Genomic DNA, 20,516 nt, shown 5'->3' with positions numbered 1-20,516 from the left:
TCTGGTTCTGGGGCTGGGCATAGAACTGTTGGAGTTGATATAAAGATCAGGGTTACAGCTCCTAGAGGGGAGTATTTTGGGCTGAGACAATGGGGTTTTCCAGATATTGGATCATGTCATCTGCAAAGAAAGACAACTTGACTTCCTCTCTTCCCATTTGACTACACTTTATTTCTTTCTCTTGCCTGATTGCCCTGGCCTGAATTTCCAATACTATGTTGAATTAATGATTCAATATATGACTAAAAGTTCAAAGTGAAACAATGATAATTCAGATAGGAAAATATGTGGCAGTATGCTAAAGTCTAAAAAGGAATATAAAACTTCTGTGAGATACCTAACATCAGATTTATAGAAACAGAATAGAATGTGAGTTGGGGGCTGCGGACAGGGCGAAATGGGCATTTGCTTGTAGAAGGGGTATAAAGTTTCAGTTACACAATTATGAGTAAGTTCTAGAGATCTGCTGTCCAACATGATGCCTGTAGTTAATAATACTGTATCATGGACTTAAAAATGTGTTAAATGGATAGATCTTATGTTTTCTTCCACAATTGAAAAAAAAAAAAGTCCCATAGAATCATTTGAAATGATGGGTTTCTTGGTGGCAGAGGGGCTTTAATGAGATCTGTACCCTTTCTTGCTTGATTTCCCAAGTTTAAGATATTTTAATGAATAAGAAGTCACTTTAAATAGACTTTAATCCAGCTTTTACAAAAATTTAATAAAGCAATATATTAATCTTTGGCCATTTTTGATACCTTAATTTTATCCCAAGAAAGAATAAAACATATTCTATTTTTAGTAAGTAGAGTGCCTCGCAGAAGAGGAAACAAGTCAGAACTTTTCTGTTTTCTTAAATGTTCTCTAGATTGGGCAGCATATAAAACTCTCCTTTGAAATTTAGAGTGCACACCAGCCTATTAAAGTCTCAGAGAAGTCTAGCTGTAAAGGAACTTGTTTAACTTTATTTACTGGCTTTCTTACATTTCTTTAACTTTGGAAGCCTTTTATCCCCAGGAACTTTAACATCTCACAGGCCCTCATAACTGAGGAGCACAGTTACGGAATCAGCTTGTCATTGCCAAGGTGGCCCCTTCTTTCTTCATACAGGGGATAATGAAACCTGTGCTGTGTCATACGCAGAGAGCTAAAGCAAAGTGCTAGGAGATTAATGTTCAGCCAGGCCTTTCTTGTTTTTAGGATGACAAAAAGGATTTGTGTACCTTCTCTAGAGAAAATAATTAGGTTTATTCTCCTTCCCCTTGCATGTGTTCTGAATCCAGGTGACCAGATGGCCTAGAACTGTCTTAGGTCTTTTAAAAGAATGTGCAAGGGACTAAGCCACTGTTTGTAGTAACTACTGTTTCACAAGAAAAATTTTTAGTGTTTTTAAAATAAGCTTTTAAATAAGCCATTAATTCTGAAATACCAGTGCCACTGTAAACCTATAAACAAATCCAAATGTTCTCTTAATTAAATCAATGTTTATTATATCTCATGAATTTTAACAACAAAGACGTGGGAAGACCACAAAACAATGGACAAACAAAAAATCAGATTGATTAGAGAATTTACATAGGAAGAGTTGAGAGTTTTTTTAAACCCACAGGAAAAAGAATTGTGATCATTTTTAGCAGGCTAGTAACATTCTTATCGATACAGGAAATAAAGAACATTTGGCTTGACTATATGATAAAGTAAAAATTTCTGCTTTGCTTATAATGCAGCCAAATACAAAATCAAACACTGGGTAAACACAGCAAGTAGAACAAAGGGTTAATGTTTATATTTTTTGAATAACTCTTGTAATTTAAGAAAACTATCAAACCCAGTTAAATGAGAAAAGGATAAACAGTTCACACATGAGGAAACTGTTGGTCATCAGAGGAATTCGTTTCCTTCGACTAAGATTTTTTACCCACCTGTCCTCATGCTGTGCCTGGTGTTGGCATTTCAGCGGGAAGACACTCTTTGTCCTGTGGGGAGAGGGAGGCAAGGGACACATTTAAAACAGTTGTCAAGACATCATACATGAGAAGAGAGAATGAAATAGTAAGGGAAAAAAATATTAGGAAGGCAGGCAGGTAGCAGTTTTTTTGTTTGTTTGTTTGTTTTAAATCAGGAATGTGAGCTGAGTAAGATACTTTGACAACTGTTCTTAAATTTGTTAATAGTATTGGCAAAACACTGCACACTGCAAAGTGGTTCAGTTTTATTGATAATTCCTAAAATGACAAACTTTTTTTCTTTAGTTTTGCCTCAGAAATTATCCTAATGAAATAATCCAAAAAGAAAAAAACAGGACAGAAAAACAGCGCATATACTGAATAGGGCTTGGCAACTAAATAGGAATTTTTAACCTAATGGAGCATGAGTTCATGATTAAAATTATGATAAAAATAGTTGTAACATGAAACACTGTCATGATAGGTGACTGTAGTTGCATTTGTGTTGCTTAATTCATTTCTGTAAAATAAGCCTGTGTACTTCAGTAAGATTATATGTTAAAATTTGTTTTGTGTAATACTTACATACTTACTAGAAGAAATGTTGATTCATTTTATTACAAGTGATTTTTTGCCCTTTGTTAGCTGACTACACAGACTTAGTCTTCTCCACTCTGTGTTCCTGCAGCTAGAGACATGACCTAACACCCTGATGACCACTCTCAGGGACCTTGAGTGACTGGCCGGTGCACCATGGAACTTAAAGTATGGGTGGATGGAGTTCAGAGGATTGTTTGTGGAGTCACTGAAGTCACAACTTGCCAGGAGGTTGTCATAGCCTTAGCTCAAGCAATAGGTAAGTGAACTCTGTGGGTATCTGAGAAAAGTACATTGTGCTTTCTTTCGTTGTATGTGTTTGTTTTAAATATAGATTTCTAGGGGATTTTGTTCATTTGGTTCCATAATAAGTCTCACAGGCACTCTTGTACTTATTACAGTTTGCCTGTGTTTAGGTAAATCTGTGATGATGCTTGTTCTCTGACACCCCTAGATTTTACTAACCCTGAGTTAACATCTACACTGCCTTCTCCTCTCCTGTTGTTCAGCCTAAACAGTGACTTCTGAAACTAAAGATGTTTCCATGAGCCAAAATTTAGACCCAGATTAAGAATTTAGATTCTTAGTTCCCAGAATCCCTCATTAGGAAAAATCCCACCTATTGTTTATTTCTTCATACTTTCAGAAAATACAACAAATGAAATAACATCATTCTTCACTGGAAAGATAATGTATACTTTTAAAATCTTATGATTGGCTGGGCATGGTGGCTCACGCCTGTAATCCCAGCACTTTGGGAGGCTGAGGCGGGCAGATCACTTGAGGTCAGGAGTTCGAGACCAGCCTGGCAAACATGGTCAAACCCGTCTTTAATGAAACTACAAAAATTAGCCGGGCATGGTGGTGCGCACCTGTAATCCCAGCTACTATGGAGGCTGAGGAAGGAGAATGGCTTCAACCCAGGAGACAGAGGTTGCAGTGAGCCAAGATCATGCCACTGCACTACAGCTTGGGTGACAGCAAAACTGGGTCTCAATAAATAAAATAAAATAAAATCTTATTATACAGTGAAAATGAAGCACAGCTCTTGGCTTCATGTTATTCTCCCACCATGTTTTACCCTTTCTTCTTATTTATTTTAAGCTTATCTTCATCATAGTTTATGTATATTTAGTTGCCTTAAATGATGAGGGCATAAACACCTGCATCAGAAAAACCAGCAATATGGGTCCAAGTTTATATTTGCATCTTAAGTCTTTCATTTAACAAACATGTACTAAGAGGAAGCTGTGTGGCCAGCACCATGCTAAGTGTTCAGGGACTCTTTGTCTTTGAGCTCCTTATCAAAAGTTGATTTTATGTCTCTCCAGTTTATATTGGAAGCGTGTCAATTAGCTCAGCATTGAAATGAGTCATACTGTTGCCAAGGCACTTTAGCATTTGGTAGAGATGATTGTGCCACCTGTGATGTGGCAGATGCACTGTTAGAGGTTTACAGTGCCCTATACAAGACAGAGACTTTCTTGTAATATTGACATCTTTTGATTTTTCCTTAAACACTATTGCACAAGAATATATTGCAGCAATGCTGAAAATTCTGGGCTTTCACATCCAGTGAAACTCTTTTTGCATTTGAGAATCTTATATATGTAGACTTAAGTTTAATTATTAAAGAGGAGAAAATTAAGGCATTTAATTTTTTCATATTCTTTCTATGAGCTTATTTAGTAATTGTCACTATTAAGAGCTTCACTTAATTTATGTGAATTAAAATATGCAGCTTTTTTTTTCTTAGTGAAGACTACGTTTATTAATTGTCAAACCTGGCTTTCCTTGTTATATTTGGGAATTAAGCCATGGACAGTGCTAAAAAAGAAAAAAAAAGTAGTTTTTACAAAAGTCAAGGTAGTTGAGTAGTGCTATAAGCTGCATCTGACCATAATGACACTTGTGTGTGTGTGTGTGTGTGTGTGTGTGTGAAGTTCCATTTTTTTAAAATTACACTTTAAGTTCCAGGGTACATGTGCACAACATGCAGGTTTGTTACATATGTATATATGTGCCATGTTGGTGTGCTGCACCCATTAAGTCATTTACATTGGATATTTCTCCTAATGCTATCCCTACCCCATCCCCCCACCCCACAACAGGCCCGGTGTGTGGTGTTCTCCACCCTGTGTCCAAGTGTTCTCATTTTTCAGTTCCCACCTATGAGTGAGAACATGTGGTGTTTGTTTTTCTGTCCTTGTGGTAGTTTGCTCAGAATGATGGTTTCCAGCTTCACCCATGTCCCTACAAAGGACATGAACTCATCCTTTTTTATGGCTGCATAGTATTCCATGGTGTATATGTGCCACATTTTCTTAATCCAGTCTATCATTGATGGACATTTGGGTTGGTTCCAAGTCTTTGCTATTGTGAATAGTGCTGCAGTAAACATACGTGTGCGTGTGTCTTTATAGCAGCATGATTTATAATCCTTTGGGTATATACCCAGTAATGGGATGGCTGGGTCAAATGGTATTTCTAGTTCTGGATCCTTGAGGAATCGCCACACTGTCTTCCACAATGGTTGAACTAGTTTACACTCCCACCAACAGTGTAAAAATGTTCCTATTTCTCCACGTCCTCTCCAGCATCTGTTGTTTCCTGACTTTTTAATGATCGCCATTCTAACTGGTGTGAGATGGTATCTCATTGTGGTTTTGATTTGCATTTCTCTGATGGACAGTGATGGTGAGCATTTTTTCATGTGTCTGTTGGCTGCATAAATGTCTTCTTTTGAGAAGTGTCTGTTCATATCCTTTGCCCACTTTTATGGGGTTGTTTGCATAATCACACTTTTTACACAGAATTTCAAGGGGAAAATGCCCGGAGGTACCATGTATGTGCTTGCCCACTTGGACTACAGAGTATACTTATTTGTGAACAAGCCAAAAAGACATTTTAACTAAATCTACCCTCCTATTTTTACTTTCTCAATAACTCAATCCAAGAGCTGTTTTGAAAAGTTGACAACTTGAATACAAATGTTTTATGATATTCCTCCAAACTTGGCCAAACAACTCTTTCTGTATCGTAAATACTTCATTGAACTCAGAATTCATCTGGAGATGACTCCACTGGCAAGTAGCCGAGAGCTGTGGATCCTGATTTCTGTGGTGAGGGTTTATTAATTAGAGAAAATTGCTGCTCTGAAAAGCAACCCCAGAACTTCCAAGGCCTAACACAGTAAGTGGCTAGCTAGATTATTAGTAGAGCATGGACTGATGACCGGAACCACAGGTGGCTGTCAAGAATGTATAGTGAAGCAATTTGTAGACTGGTTTCTTAGGTTTAAGTGCGCGTCTTTGCCTCATGGGGGCACTACACGCACGCGCGCGCACACACACACACACACACACACACACACAGACACACACACAGTGTATTCTTGATTAGGAGTTACAGGTTTTTTTCTGGATAGTTAAAATTATTTTTAGGAAACCATAGAAACTATCAAAATGACTTACTATGAAAATATGCACACAAGTTGTCAACCTGCAAATATGTATATGACAGCTAAGGTTTTCTTCATGCTACTAATCAATCAAATTGAATTAGCAAAGAGCTAAAAACAACATAGTTTGATGAAAGATGTTGAATCTATCTAATACTGTAGGAAGAAATCTTTTCTACACTAATCTGACAATCTTGACAGATTAGATTTAGGTGATGGATGTAGGACACATGCTCAAATGATGACAGAATAACTAAAAGTGAAACCTTAGTTGAAACCTCTTCTTGGCATGAAGTGGTTCAACTGTCCTGCAAGAGTGCACTCGGTGTTTGTCACTGTACACCCTGAACTTTCTGAAACATTCCCAATTTAAATGTTCTACTTTGTTTCCCCTGTAAAATATCTCAGAAATGCATTTTTTTCAGAGTCTAAACTGCTTCTCAAATCTAAGTGAAACAGAAAGCCTTTGACAGATCATCTATCTCAAGTTATAATGGAGAAAATGCATTTGCTTTTATCTCAAACCAAAAATATGACAAGGATGTATTTCTGCCCTCAGGCAGCTTAGAGCTTAACACAGAAATAAAAGTCCAGCTAACAAAAGATGAGAGAGGAAAGAAGGAAGAGAAGGAAATCAGGGAGACTGAGGAAAAGGATTTCTGATCCACAGTACTTTGATACTTGGTGTCACTGAGAAGACAAGGAAAGAAATATGTACTTTGTCATATTTAACTTAGTTTCATATGTAAAATATCAATTTTAGAAATTTAAAAATTGATTACTTTTCTACATTTATAAAGTAATATTATTTATTGTAGATTATCTTGAAATTTAGAAAACACAAAGAAGGTAAGAGAATCACTCATGATTCTACTTCCTAGCAATAAACAATATTTTTTGTGTACCCATAGATGAGCTTTTAAAAAATTATACTCTTCATATGCTTTTTGTAGTTTTGAGTCTCATTGTCTCATTTTTCATTTACTGTATTATGAATTAATTTTCCACATATTCATTTACAATTTTAATATTTATAACAATAGTCTAATTTTTTATTTTAATTAGCTTCTGTATTTTCCACATCTGTAGAATATTATTTTAATGAATGTTAATACATGTTAATTCATAGCATGCATCAGTCAAGATGGGTTAGATTATGCTGTGTTAACGAACAGCTCCCAAAATCTTCTGGTTTGTAGTGTTTTCTACTTACTTTGGTTTATATTTTTTTAATGTAACCAGCACAATGCCCAGTAAATCACAGGTACTCTGTAACTGTTTTTTTGAGACGGAGTCTCACTCTGTCACCCAGGCTATAGTGCAGTGGTGTGATCTCCGCTCACTGCAAGCTCCGCCTCCCAGGTTCACGCCATTCTCCTGCCTCAGCCTCCCGAGTAGCTGGGACTACAGGCACCCACCACCACGCCCAGCTAATTTTTGCTATTTTTAGTAGAGACGGGGTTTCACCGTGTTAGCCAGGATGGTCTCGATCTCCTGACCTCATGATCTGCCCGCCTCGGCCTCCCAAAGTGCTGGGATTACAGGTGTGAGCCACTGTGCCTGGCCACTATTTTTATTATGTTTAGTAGTAGTGAGCTTATCATATAATTCTAAGTAGACAGTAATTCTGTGATTACATGATATACACTGGGAAGATATACTGTGGATGATGTAGTATGGTTTGAATGCACAACTGGCTGACGGGTATATTCAGAGATAATTTTTTATTGTATCACTGTTATTCTAAGAAATACTGTGGGGTAAGAGTTATTTTAGTAGTTTCACTCAGAACTTAAATAGTATAGTAAAAAATAAATGTCATCAGAAAATTACTTAAAATTCTTTAAGCTTTTATTGCTTCACTGATAAGACGAGGATCGTAATATCTATACTGCTTAACTCACAGAACTAACTAAGATGATATATATAAAAGCAACAAAATCATTTTACAGGCTATAAGATAATAAAGTGTAAGTTCTGTTACAGAGATCAACGCTTACTGTAAGAATTCTAAGTCATTATGGAAAAAGCTAGTTGTGTTCACTAGAGTTTGCATAAGAGTCCTGGACTGTGTAATGTATTTTACAAAATTTTCATTAAAATATTTATAGCTCAAGAAGCAAAATATCTACTATCAGAAAAATTCAGTGCTGTTGGATAGCTTATCCTCCATAGATAAAGAATAAGTCAGGTGTTACTGACATTATTTCTCATATGTCCAGAAACCTGAAGATATGTTAGCATTAAATTCATAAGAGATTAGTGCCATTTCTTTGTCATGTTCTTTTGAATAATGTCCAATATTCATCTTTGGGGTGTGGAGGATTTGGTACTGAAGAAAATATCAAATGTCAGTTAAAATGAAAACTCCAGAGGTTTGGTGATGAAGATGTTTAGTAGAATCTGTTTCTCTAGAGCCTGGCACTGTTTCTGACACATATGTGTTGTTCAATATACGTTTGTTAACTAAATAGCAAGATGTAACTTTTAAATCATGATTTTGATTTATGACTGTAAGGAGAAATTTCCTAAAATTATAAAAATTGTTGGAGTATTAAAAAATGGTTGAATTCAGGGCATAAATTTCTGAGTGACCCTTGTTTGAGTTTTGGTGTGTATTTTCAAAATGTTATGTTACTTTATAGTTGTGTATTCTGCTTTCTTAAGTGAAAGTAAGCTGTTATCCTGTTTTCTTTTAATTTATGTCAATCAGTCATTCAATAAGATCTCATTAATGCATTAAAATCTGTATGTAAGTTTCTTCAGTATATAAATTTAATGATTCTTGGGATTAGTCTCAGTTGCTTCAATATTTAAAAGTATAATTAATATTTTTTACCCCACTAAATTGGATCAAAATTATTTGATAGTGTCACACAGTCCTACAATGCAAAAACAGCTTAAACTACAAATGCCATAGATAGACAGACAGACAGACAGACAGATAGATATTCCTTTTTATTCATTTTAAGATTACATCAAAATAGTACAGAAGGTATAACTGAATGTATCCATGTGGTCAAATACGCTAAAAGGAGTTTTGCAGGAGGAATCAGAATCTGTGTAAATGAAGGAAATAGAATCTGTAGAGCGCTGCCAAGTTATGGATATTAAAAACAGCGATTATGTAATTTAATTCCTATATAAAATATTTAAAACCCAATTTATATAATAAAATCAAATCTATTAATTCATTTGCCTTTTTTAAAAAAAGCTTTTTTATATTGCTGGATGGAATTTTTTGACCCAGTAGTACTAAATGTGCATTATTTAACAAAAGCCAATACTGGCAGTAAAAGCAATTCTAAATAACCTTCCAAGACATTCTGAGAGGGTAGCAGTACCAGTAAGCACTGGAAAATTAGTTTTATTTTTAATTATGAATAAATTAGGGTCTTTAAAATGTTTTGTTTAGTTCATATAATGTGATGATTCGGTTTTCCTTCTAAAGATACTTCACTGGGCTGATAGAATTGGAAAGAACTCTACCGGTTTATCTAACCCCTCCTGTTACCGAAGGAGGACACAGAGGTTCAGAGAAGAGTAAGATTCCTAAAAGCAGTTGATAGCCATAGTACTATGACCTTTGAAGCAGTTTGTACACATGGGACAGTTTTAACATTGCAGATGTGTCATGTGGTTTTTCTTTGGGAGCAATTAGAGTAATTTTTAACCTGAAAATCATTGGAAACATTTTTTATTTCAAGAAGCTAATCTATTGGGCTAAGGTTTTCTTTTTCATCCCCCTTATTAGCCTGGGCATTTTGATAAATGTAACTAATATTATCTAGCACTTTTCAATTTCACAAACATATTTATATTTTACATTCTCACTTGAGTCTCAGAACCACCTTGTCAGATAAGGCAATACTACTCTTATCCCACAGATGAGGAGACTGAGGCTAAAGGAAATTTAATTGTTCAGATCATGTAAGTAAGCACAGTAGGAGGCAGAGCCACATTTGAACTCAGACCTTTCTACTCCAGAACCTTTGTCCCATCTCTGTCTAGTTTACATAGTTGGAAGTTGCTTTTTAAAAGTCAGATTGTTGGGCGAGGGAGGGGAAAAAATAAATAAATAAATAAAAGATCATTGTGATGACACATCACTATTTAAAGGAATTCTGTGGTCAGCCCTTTTGTTATAGGAAAAATGTCTTACTAGCTACCACGTGTTGAATGCCTGCTGTGGGCCAGGCAGTGTGGTAGGTGCTAACCCTCAGAATCTGCGAAGCGTTTTAGAAGGGAAGTTGTGCTGCTTATCTAGTAAGTAACTCACGTAGGATTGTTTGCCTCCAAAACCCCAACTTCCAGCTATACCCCAAATTCAGGTTTCCCTAAAGGAGAACACACTCATATGCTTATAGCAAAGTCATTTTTTAATGTGCTCCTCATGAATTGCATACATGGGTGTTGATATTTACACATCTAGATTTCCATTTATTGATGCAGTAATTGCAAAAATATTACTATTGGTTCAGAAGCTCATGAAATTTAAAAAAGAAAGCCAGGAAGGTAAATCAATAGCTGTTTATACAAGTATAATTGCTGGATGGCAGCATTGGTTTTTTTTTCTTTAATTATTTATGTACACTTTTCACAAAATTTAAATAATCTATCTGACCCACTCATCTTAAATGAAAATATTTAAAAAGCATGTTCAAGCTTATGGCATTACATTCATATTCTTCTGAAACTTTATCTTACTTTCATAATGATTAGATTCAGTATATTTTTCAATGTATATGTGATTGTATTCTGGTGTTTGTTTGTTTTGTTTTGTTTTTGAGACAGAGTCTTACTCTGTCACCCAGGCTGGAGTGCAGTGACACAATACAGCTCACTGCAGCCTTGATTTCCCAGGATCAGGCGATTCTCCCATTTCAGCCTCTCAAGTAGCTAGGACTACAGGTGCACAGCACCATTCCCGGCTAACTTTTTCATATTTTATTTGTAGAGACAGGGTTTCGCCATGTTGCCCAGGCTGGTCTCAAACTCCTGGGCTCAAGAGGTCTGCCCACCTTTGCCTCCCAAAATGCTGGGATTACAGGCGTGAGCCACTGCACCCAGCCTGCTGGTTTATTTTTAACAATATTTTGCTTTGAGTTTTTTTTTTTTTTAGAAGAAGAATTTCTGATACTATCATATTACCAAAACTGAACAAGTCTTCTCTTCAGGCCCCTCTTTTTATATGAATTTGTTTTGAAGAGTTTTTTTCATTGAGCTGGTTTTTTGTCTGTCATCGGTGTCCAGGAAGATGTCAGCTGTGTGAGCGATGGGTTGGTGGAGCACTCAGGTGGAGATGGAGAGGAGACCTGGGCACCTCCTGTGGCTGAGTCACAGTTCTCCACTGGTCCCCATGTCTCCTTTCAGGAGGAGAAGTGGGGCCTCCAGCCCTCCCAAGTTCTGATGTGGAAAAAAGCCGAGGGATTTGCACAGTGGAAATGTATTTGAGTTTTGAAGTTCCACCTAGTTCCTGGACCAGCCCCTCATGCTTCACATGGTGATTCTGTTGTCCTTTGTTTCAGCTAGAAAATAAACTTTGTTCAGTCTTGCCCCAAATGAGAAGTTCTAGGCAGCCAGGTATTTGGCAAGAGTATAAGAGTCCCACCAAGGTTTAAAGTATAAAGTTGAATTTCTAAGCAAGCCTAAAGAGTATGTGCAATACACATCTTCTGATTTTATGTTGTTACATGTCGTGAGGGGTTTGGTATCTTCAAGTAAAGGTTTTAAAGGAACCTGAACTAGACTCAAACTTGACCCTCTGATGCTAATCGAAAATACACAATCATCAAATGGCATTCTTACTCCATTTTTTAACTACTACATATCCCATTTTGACAAGTTATTCTTACCTTTTTTACATAGGTCGAACTGGAAGGTACACCCTTATAGAGAAATGGAGAGATACTGAAAGACACTTAGCACCTCATGAAAATCCTATCATATCCTTAAACAAATGGGGGCAGTATGCTAGTGATGTGCAGCTCATTCTACGACGAACTGGGCCGTCTCTCAGTGAGCGACCCACTTCAGACAGTGTGGCTCGAATTCCTGAAAGAACTTTATACAGGCAGAGTCTGCCCCCCTTAGCTAAACTGAGGCCTCAGATTGACAAATCAATCAAAAGGAGGGAACCGAAAAGGAAATCACTGACATTTACAGGAGGTGCCAAAGGATTAATGGACATTTTTGGAAAAGGTAAAGAAACTGAGTTTAAGCAAAAGGTGCTGAATAACTGCAAAACAACAGCAGATGAGTTGAAGAAGCTGATCCGTCTGCAGACAGAGAAGCTTCAATCCATTGAGAAACAGCTGGAATCTAATGAAATAGAAATAAGATTTTGGGAGCAAAAGTATAATTCCAACCTTGAAGAGGAAATTGTCCGTCTAGAGCAAAAGATCAAAAGAAACGATGTAGAAATTGAGGAGGAAGAATTCTGGGAAAATGAATTACAGATTGAACAGGAAAATGAAAAACAGCTGAAGGATCAACTTCAAGAAATAAGACAGAAAATAACAGAATGTGAAAACAAATTAAAGGACTATTTGGCACAGATCCGGACTATGGAAAGTGGTCTTGAAGCAGAAAAATTGCAACGGGAAGTTCAAGAGGCACAGGTCAATGAGGAAGAGGTTAAAGGAAAGATCAGTAAGGTCAAAGGGGAGATTGACATTCAAGGCCAGCAGAGTCTGAGGTTGGAAAATGGCATCAAAGCTGTGGAAAGATCTCTTGGACAAGCCACCAAACGCTTACAGGTAAGGACACTTTGATAAATAGAATGTTTGGCCCATTTAAAATAGTATCTTCTTGGAATCTCCTTTTCATCATTGTCAATTTTTCCTTATATTCAAAGAATTAGAAACCCAGCCTTGTTTAAAACTTTTGTCGAACTCTTGTGACTTACGACAGCTTAGATGGGAGCAGTAGCCTTGCAGATCCTTCTCCATGGAAGAGCCTTGTCTTACTGTGACAGTTGTAGCGTTAGATAATGGGATGGAATGGACACTAATGATGAGATAGTGAATCTCACCTTCTCCTTTCAGAGATAGGGAAACCAGAGGTGAAAGAGCTGTCCATGGATTGGTTGGCCAGGGATTGTTGTGGCTAGCTGACTGCTTATCTGTCACTTCTCCATTGTTGCCAGCCAATCCCAGCTTCTTTCCTGACACATAAACAGCCCCCGTCCCTTCTCCCCTCTCCACAGTACCCTCCTTTGCTTTCCTGAGAGAGGCACAAAGATTTCTGTCTGATTTTCCCCCTTTCTAGTTCACGTACGAGAAGTTCTATTTTGCCACTTAAACCCTAATCACTCAACTTACATTTCTTGGATACCCATTCTTGAAAAGACCCTGTGATTATGTTGCGGAAGTTGCAAAGATGTATCAAACAGTCTCTATCAGATGGGACGAGAAAGAGACACAATTGATTACAATATGGCTACTTAAATTTAAGATTAAATAATAAGGCAATTAAAATATTAAATAATTTAAAATTCTGTTTTTAGTCACACATGGTCACATTTCAAGTGCCCAGTAGCTGCTGTACGGGCCGTGCAGACACAGAACATTTCCACCATTGAAGGAGGTTGTGTTGGACTGTGCTGGTTTAGAGCTTACTATTCAAAGTGTAGTCCATGCCAGGCAGCTCCAGGGTACTACTTGTAAGAAATTCAGAATCTACATTGAAACAGGATGCCCAAGTAATACCTGTGTACAGTGAGGTTTGAGAAGAGCTGCGTTAGAACATCAACAGTTAGTTCCACAATCAGAGAAAGCTGAGGTTTTAGGAAGAACTGATGTGATCTCCTTTCTCCGTCATTATCTGTAGTAAGAGATAAAACTACCATCCAAATTTTGAAAATCAAGAATTTCTCATGCAGTAGAAGCTTGTCAGCCTCTAATTTGTCAGTATTTTACTATTGGGATTCATTTTGACATTTAAAAAAAGGTACAAGTGGAAGTTGTGTTGCTTTTGATATCACTTACAGAAAACACTACCTTATCACAGTCATTACTAGTAAATCCCTCTACCCACTGAAAAATGTCTGATAATCAAATATTGATATATCCCCAAGTACCCCCTATACTCAAATAAGTGGAGAAAACAACCATTCACTTCTATTCTCTTCCCAACCCCTACCAAATCCTTGGGACCCACCCAGCCTGGGTAGAGCCAGGGTACTTTTTCTTATATACAGTAGAGGAAAGAAAGAAATGAAAAGCTGTTTAAATAATAGGATGCCCCTCCTTGCTTTTACGGCTTTCCAGCTATCCAAACTTGATCTCCTTCTGTAGGACTCTGTAGTTCTCAGATCTTTGTCAAGGATTTAGGAATTCCATAGTGAGAATCTTGTGGGAATCTTGCTTTCCTCATGCTGTAAGATAAATCTCAATAATGTATCCCATGAAAATTGAAACAGCTTACAAAAAACAAGAACTCTAAATCCATGGAACAAATTACAATTAACTTTGTAGTTATAAGTTAATATGAAGTGGTTAATATGTAAATTTGTGACCAGCTTAGCAAGATTGCTGTAACACAGAGATGGGTAAAAACCTGTGGGGTTTTTTCTTTTTATTTTCCACCAATGAGTTTACAGACTGAGAAACCCATTTTTGTTCTTTTTTTTTTAATGAAAGTTTATAGACATATTTATTTCAGAAGGGTGCATAATGGTTTTCCAGAGGAAAGCATCACATTTAAGAGGACAGACTAATGAAACTGTTGTCTTCCCTTGGCTTATTTCTTGGCCTACACCACAGAGTGAAAGTGACCTCTTTAGCCCATTGTATCAATATAAACCAGATTTGTTAAATGTGCTTTTATGAAAGCAGATGTCGCACATTTAACCCCTGTAGCAGATGGATCCTCACAAAGATGTCTTGCACTGTCCAGTAGTGAATCCTCAAATTTAAAAAAATAATAATTTCCATTTAGGACAAAGAACAGGAACTGGAGCAGTTGACTAAGGAGTTACGGCAAGTCAATCTCCAGCAGTTCATCCAGCAGACAGGGACAAAAGTTACCGTTTTGCCAGCGGAGCCCATTGAAATAGAGGCCTCACATGCAGACATTGAAAGGGGTAAGATGTTGATAAATATGGTTTATTTTCCCTTTATTCTCACTGCTTAACTTTTTTTGTTTTTGTTTTTTGAGATAGTGTCTCACTGTATCGCCCAGGCTGGAATGCCAGGGGTATTACCACGGCTTACTGCAGCCTCGACCTCCTGGGCTCAGGTGACCCTCCTACCTCAGCCTCCTGTAGCCAGGGCTACAGGTGCATGCCACCATACCCGGCTGATTTTCTTTTTTTGTATTTTTTGTAGAGATGAGGTTTCATCATATTGCCCAGACTAGTCTCAAACTCCTGAGCTCAAGTCATCTGCCTGCCTCAGCTTCCCAAAGTGCTGGGATGACAGGCATGAACCAGCATGCCCGACCATCTGCTTAACTTTGAATAAACTACTTGTATTCAGTTAAAATATTACCCTAACATTCATAGCTAATTTTTAAGTGGGACACTTAAAAATTCTTTTTTTAAAAAATATTTCCCATTTCTAGAGGAAAACCAGTAACATTTAGGTTATTTATTTACTTAGGTGAGCATGTAATCACCAAATGTCATATCATTAGTTTTAAACTACTTCTTTATTAAAACTTTTTTCTGAAGTATATATGAGTTATAGTCTATGAATTTGAATTTTGGCTTCTCTGTTCCTTATGCCCCCTTTTTCCTTCTTTTTCTTCTAAAAGTTATTATTAATTTGTGCTGATATTTAAAAGACAATTCCAAATCTGTGTATGCATATGGTGTGAACAACCAAAAAAAGAAGCAGAATATTCACCTTTTGTAAAGAACATTCACTGTTCAAATCAATAAAAACTAGTTTATCAAAGAGACCTGAGGAGGTTTTAGCCTTCTCCCCTAGCCCAGGGCACACAGGGGATTGCAATTATTGCTCTATGCAGTTTTCCCTTTTGGGGTAGGAAGCAGTCTAATTTTTTATATTGCTAAGTACTGCAAGTTGATGAGCTCATCAGGTGGCTCTCTTTGTTTCCTGTTTAGAGGCACCATTCCAGTCTGGGTCCCTGAAGCGACCTGGTTCATCTCGGCAGCTCCCCAGTAATCTCCGCATTCTGCAGAATCCTATCTCATCTGGTTTTAATCCTGAAGGCATATATGTATGACATTATCTGTCTTTAGGGAGGAGACCCAACAGAGGTACCAAGGACAGTAAACTTCCTTTTTGATTTGTGCCAATGATGAACAGAGGATCTATTCCACAAGCCGCTATATGTTTTTTCTCTCCTAAATTGCATACCACTTGGAGCCATACCCTGTGCACTGATGCTAAAGAACAAAGAAACTGTGTTTTCACACATCAACAGTGTTGATATTTTTGTCCAGCAGCTATAATGCAAAGCCTTCATTTTTATTTGTAGCATTTTGAGAGCTTTAGGAAAGTATTACATAGTGTGTATACATAAATAAGCCGTGACTTAAGTAAGAGTGAAGAGAAATTTGTGACTGGCTTAGTTTAATTTATTTCATGTAATCAATGTGTGAATGTTGATGTTTTCATATTTTTATTGACTTATCCTGTGACTGACTTACGTTACATATTGTGTGATTATGACCGTGTGCATGTTGCCAGACTCCATCCATGCATTGCTGATTTACACTACACAAGTATCCTAGGGTGCTCCACCATCGAAACTAACTCCACAGGAAGCCACTTGCATTTGTTTTGTGAAACTGTCCTAGCCATTGCTTAATTAGGTGAGATAATTCAGGGTTTTTTAAAATCTGGAATTTAGTCGTTCCTTTACAATATTTCCAAATATATGTGTGGCCACAGAGCATAACAGATATTTTTCATGAGCTAAATTGTATGTATAAAACATTTGCAGTGTTTCAGACACTGTTGAACAAAAATGTAATTGTTAAGTATGTATCCAAACAGGCATGGGGTTTCCTGATACATTATATGTTTTGTTTCTGCCCTGTCTTATCATTTACACTCATGGATCTTCAGAATTAATCTAACATGGAAGTTATATAACGATACCTGAAAGCTGGGTTGGTCTACTTCAGGAACATTGCTTTAAGTGATGTATTTTAAAATAACCCGCTTCATATGTATGATCTGTTGGTGTACACACCATGGGTAAGGTATTGCTTGCACATAATTTGCTCTGCATATTATGGACCATTGTGGTTTCTTCCAGTCACTTAGATGGAAAGGAGATTAAACCTAGGTACTTTTTAGCAAGGATATAAAGTCAAATTCAGCATATGTTTTTATTTTTAGGCTTGACTTTTACAAGACATTAATCTCCATTTGTACATATGTTATTTTATTTGTAAAACCAAATATGACTCAACACCTTTTTGATGAGTAGTGACTTAACTAAGATTTACAAATAATATTTAGACAGATTCAGTCAGACACCACTTAGCCATTTTTACATTCCCTCTGGTTAGATTTGGTACAGTATAATTAAGACTTTAATCTGAAATTTAAAGTAGTTTTAATTCTGAAGAAGTTACATCCTCTGTATTATTTACATGCAACAAAATAAAAGTGGATTAATATAGTAATGCCATGGTAACAATAGAGCTGTGTCTTATGCATGAAGGCAACTTTGGATGTTTTAACACATTTGACTGACTTTGGTTTAGTGAATGCTGACAATGCTGCTCTACTTAGGTTTCCTATGAAATTTTTAAGAATGGCTATGAGACTGTATAGAAGCTTCTAGAGAACTGAAAGTCATAATGCAGAGTTGCCTTTTCTAGTGCAGCTAAGTGGCGGACCTCAACTGAAGATATGATTTTCTTTGGGTTCTTGGAGTTATCAAATTGATCTTGCCATTATGTTACTTTGCAAATAACTGAAATAAATGATTCTTAGCTAAATAACCACAACCTGTACACATTTGCTCACAATTTATAGTAGTTATTTTCTATCTACCTATATTTAAAATTAGGATGATTAAAAAATAATTTATAGATTTTGTGACAGTAATGATTTACATATGCCCAATATATACCTTATTTTTAAATAAGTCATTCTGTATAAAGTCATTTTGTTGTTCAGAGAAATCAAGATCTTATTCACAAAGAAAAACATTTTATAAATTGATCGCATTTTCTTTAAGTCAAAATGTTAAACTGGAGGCAGTATTAAACTTTGCAATTAGGAGTTTCAGAGATGCCTTGGCATACCACGAAAAACACTGTCAATATCCAACTTATTATAAATTGTTATCAGAATTAACCTAATAACTTTAAGTAAGGACAAGCAGCATCCTAGCAACTTGTAGTAGTCTTGGGTTCCCAGCAGAGTATCACAGTTAACCTCTCTGACAACTTCATCAGAATTTCCAAGCTGCCAAATAATCTTCATAGACCTAATTACAGATTTAGAAAAATTTCCTAGGTGACGAAAGTATAGAAATGTGAATATGATGAATACACTGAGAAGCTGTACTTTTTAATTAGTTATATTACTTCTGGAAGCACATATCTAAGGAATATTTTCTAAGGAATATTTTCTAAGACTCAGAGGGAAAAAACTCATTTTCATAGGATCATCTGAAGATACTTTAGTATATTTGTGATCATTTTTGTCTATTGCAAATACAAATGAATTAGATAAGTGCCACATCCTGGATACATTTCGGAGGGGTAGTGGGCAATGGTATACAAAAATACCAAATATAAAATTTTCATCTGGGGGAATATTCAGGTTCTAAATACTAAATTAGATTACAATGTTTTGTGTTTTTTTAAAATCATATTGCAACTTGTTTTATTGTGATTTTCTACAAGTATTAAATACATTTAAAGATCTTTTTATCTTACCAAGAAATAATTTGGAATAGCATTGGTATATTTGACCTTTTGAGTGTCTGTCATCCTCAGAGAATGGCCCATAGTGTGTTGCCTGTGGACATAGTGTCCATAGTCCCTTTCTTGTCCTTCTGAGATATTTTGGTTTGATAACATTTTGTTTTTTGTCTTGATGCACAGGGACTTTTTTATAATATGAGACTTCAGTTGGTATTAATAGGAGTTACCTATTTAATTCTCCCAGTCATCAATGAGGTAATCATCAATTCCTATAGTTCAAATTAGTCATAAACAAGAGCTACAGCAAGACTGATAGAGTAAAAACTATATAAATACAGTAAAAAAAAATAGAATTTATGGTGTGAAATGTGAAGTATAGCAATATATAACAAGAACATGTGAGCATTTGCTTCCACAGCATAAATGTAATTTACATCTGCATTAAAGGATAATTTTCTCTGTGAATAAGAGCAAAATGGTCTTCAGAGAAATAGACTGTTCATTTGAAGCCATTTCTGTAAACATCTTCCAAGATAGAACTGTAATGGATTGAGGAAATAACACAGAAAAGACAAAAACTTTTGATTTCAGGCATGCAAAGTGCGTGGGCAGATGGACAGTTCCCGTTGTGCATTGCCTTTGATAAATTGGGCCTTAATTTATATAACGATGCTGTGTTCACATCCCTCTTCTACCTAAAGTTGTCTTTATTGGTTTATATTGTGTTAAAATTAGCTTATAATTATTACTTTTGTATTCTGTTCAGTTTTTTAAGTTGCATGTTTATACTATTTGCTACAGTATTTTTAAGTTTGGGGTGAAGGCCATCAGCTGTATCAAAAAGACAAAACAATCACTATTTATTCAGTATTGCTGCTTTACATCTCCAGAATAAGCTTTCGATGCCAGGACAGTGACTGCCTGAAAGCTGCAGGAGCTCTTTTCAATGCATTTTATATATTTTTAGAAACCAAATAAATGCAGAAAACTATTTAGTATACTAATTATATTAAACCAGCAGAAATATAAAGGCAATAAAGTATATACATATATATGGGGGGAGGGGAAAGATTAAAAAATAGATTTACAGCCAGACATGGTGATAGCCCTAAATGTATTTCTCAATATGTTTTTCTTTATTGACCCTAGGAGGATTTGAGTTGCTGCAGCTTTAAACAAAAAATTGCCATGTTCACTAATTGTGAGCACATAAATATGCTTTTAGTACTGCTTTGCTTATGTACAAATAAATCTGTAATATGTATTATATGTAATTATCCTTTTCTTTGACTTTCATTTTAAATGTATATTTTCTGATCATTATGAGCTGTAAAACAAAGAATCAATATTGGATATTCTCCCAAATAATAAATTTTCAGGATTCATTGGGGCATTACAGTTGTCAGTTTGTTTCTTACGTCCTTTATATTTTTAAATACAATTTTACTTCCTTTAGAAGATACCAAAGAGAATAGTGGCACATATCACTACACATAATTACATTTTTCATATATACTTAAAGAATCATCTATTGCTCAAAAGATGGCTTCATCAAAGTAAAACTGAATTAAGAAACTAATATGCCTTTTATTTCAAAAGTGAAAGAAGAAATGATATCTTAATGAATCTCTGTATTCCCAGATTTCCCTAA

The 20,516-nt window shown here is 36.0% G+C and overlaps 1 protein-coding gene across 5 annotated transcripts in view; it reads left to right on the top strand.

Annotated features, from left to right (window-relative positions):
* The window catches only part of RASSF8 (Ras association domain family member 8), a 115,070-nt gene extending 94,812 nt beyond the window's left edge, over positions 1–20,258 (top strand). For all 5 annotated transcript variants that reach the window (XM_055358018.2, XM_055358016.1, XM_055358015.2 and 2 more), the window contains exons 2-5: positions 2,638–2,805; positions 11,875–12,764; positions 14,947–15,091; positions 16,076–20,258. In XM_055358018.2, the coding sequence (XP_055213993.1) occupies positions 2,703–2,805; positions 11,875–12,764; positions 14,947–15,091; positions 16,076–16,197 (1,260 nt within the window). In that variant the 5' untranslated portion in view covers positions 2,638–2,702 and the 3' untranslated portion in view covers positions 16,198–20,258. The remainder of the gene's footprint in view (positions 1–2,637; positions 2,806–11,874; positions 12,765–14,946; positions 15,092–16,075) is intronic.
* The last annotated feature ends 258 nt before the right edge of the window (positions 20,259–20,516 follow it).

This window comes from Gorilla gorilla, chromosome 10 (assembly GCF_029281585.2).
Source record: "Gorilla gorilla gorilla isolate KB3781 chromosome 10, NHGRI_mGorGor1-v2.1_pri, whole genome shotgun sequence".
In the NCBI taxonomy this organism is placed as follows: Eukaryota; Metazoa; Chordata; class Mammalia; order Primates; family Hominidae; genus Gorilla; species Gorilla gorilla.
The sequence above is the reverse complement of the archived record's forward strand: the minus strand, read 5'-3'. Positions and strand labels throughout refer to the sequence as shown.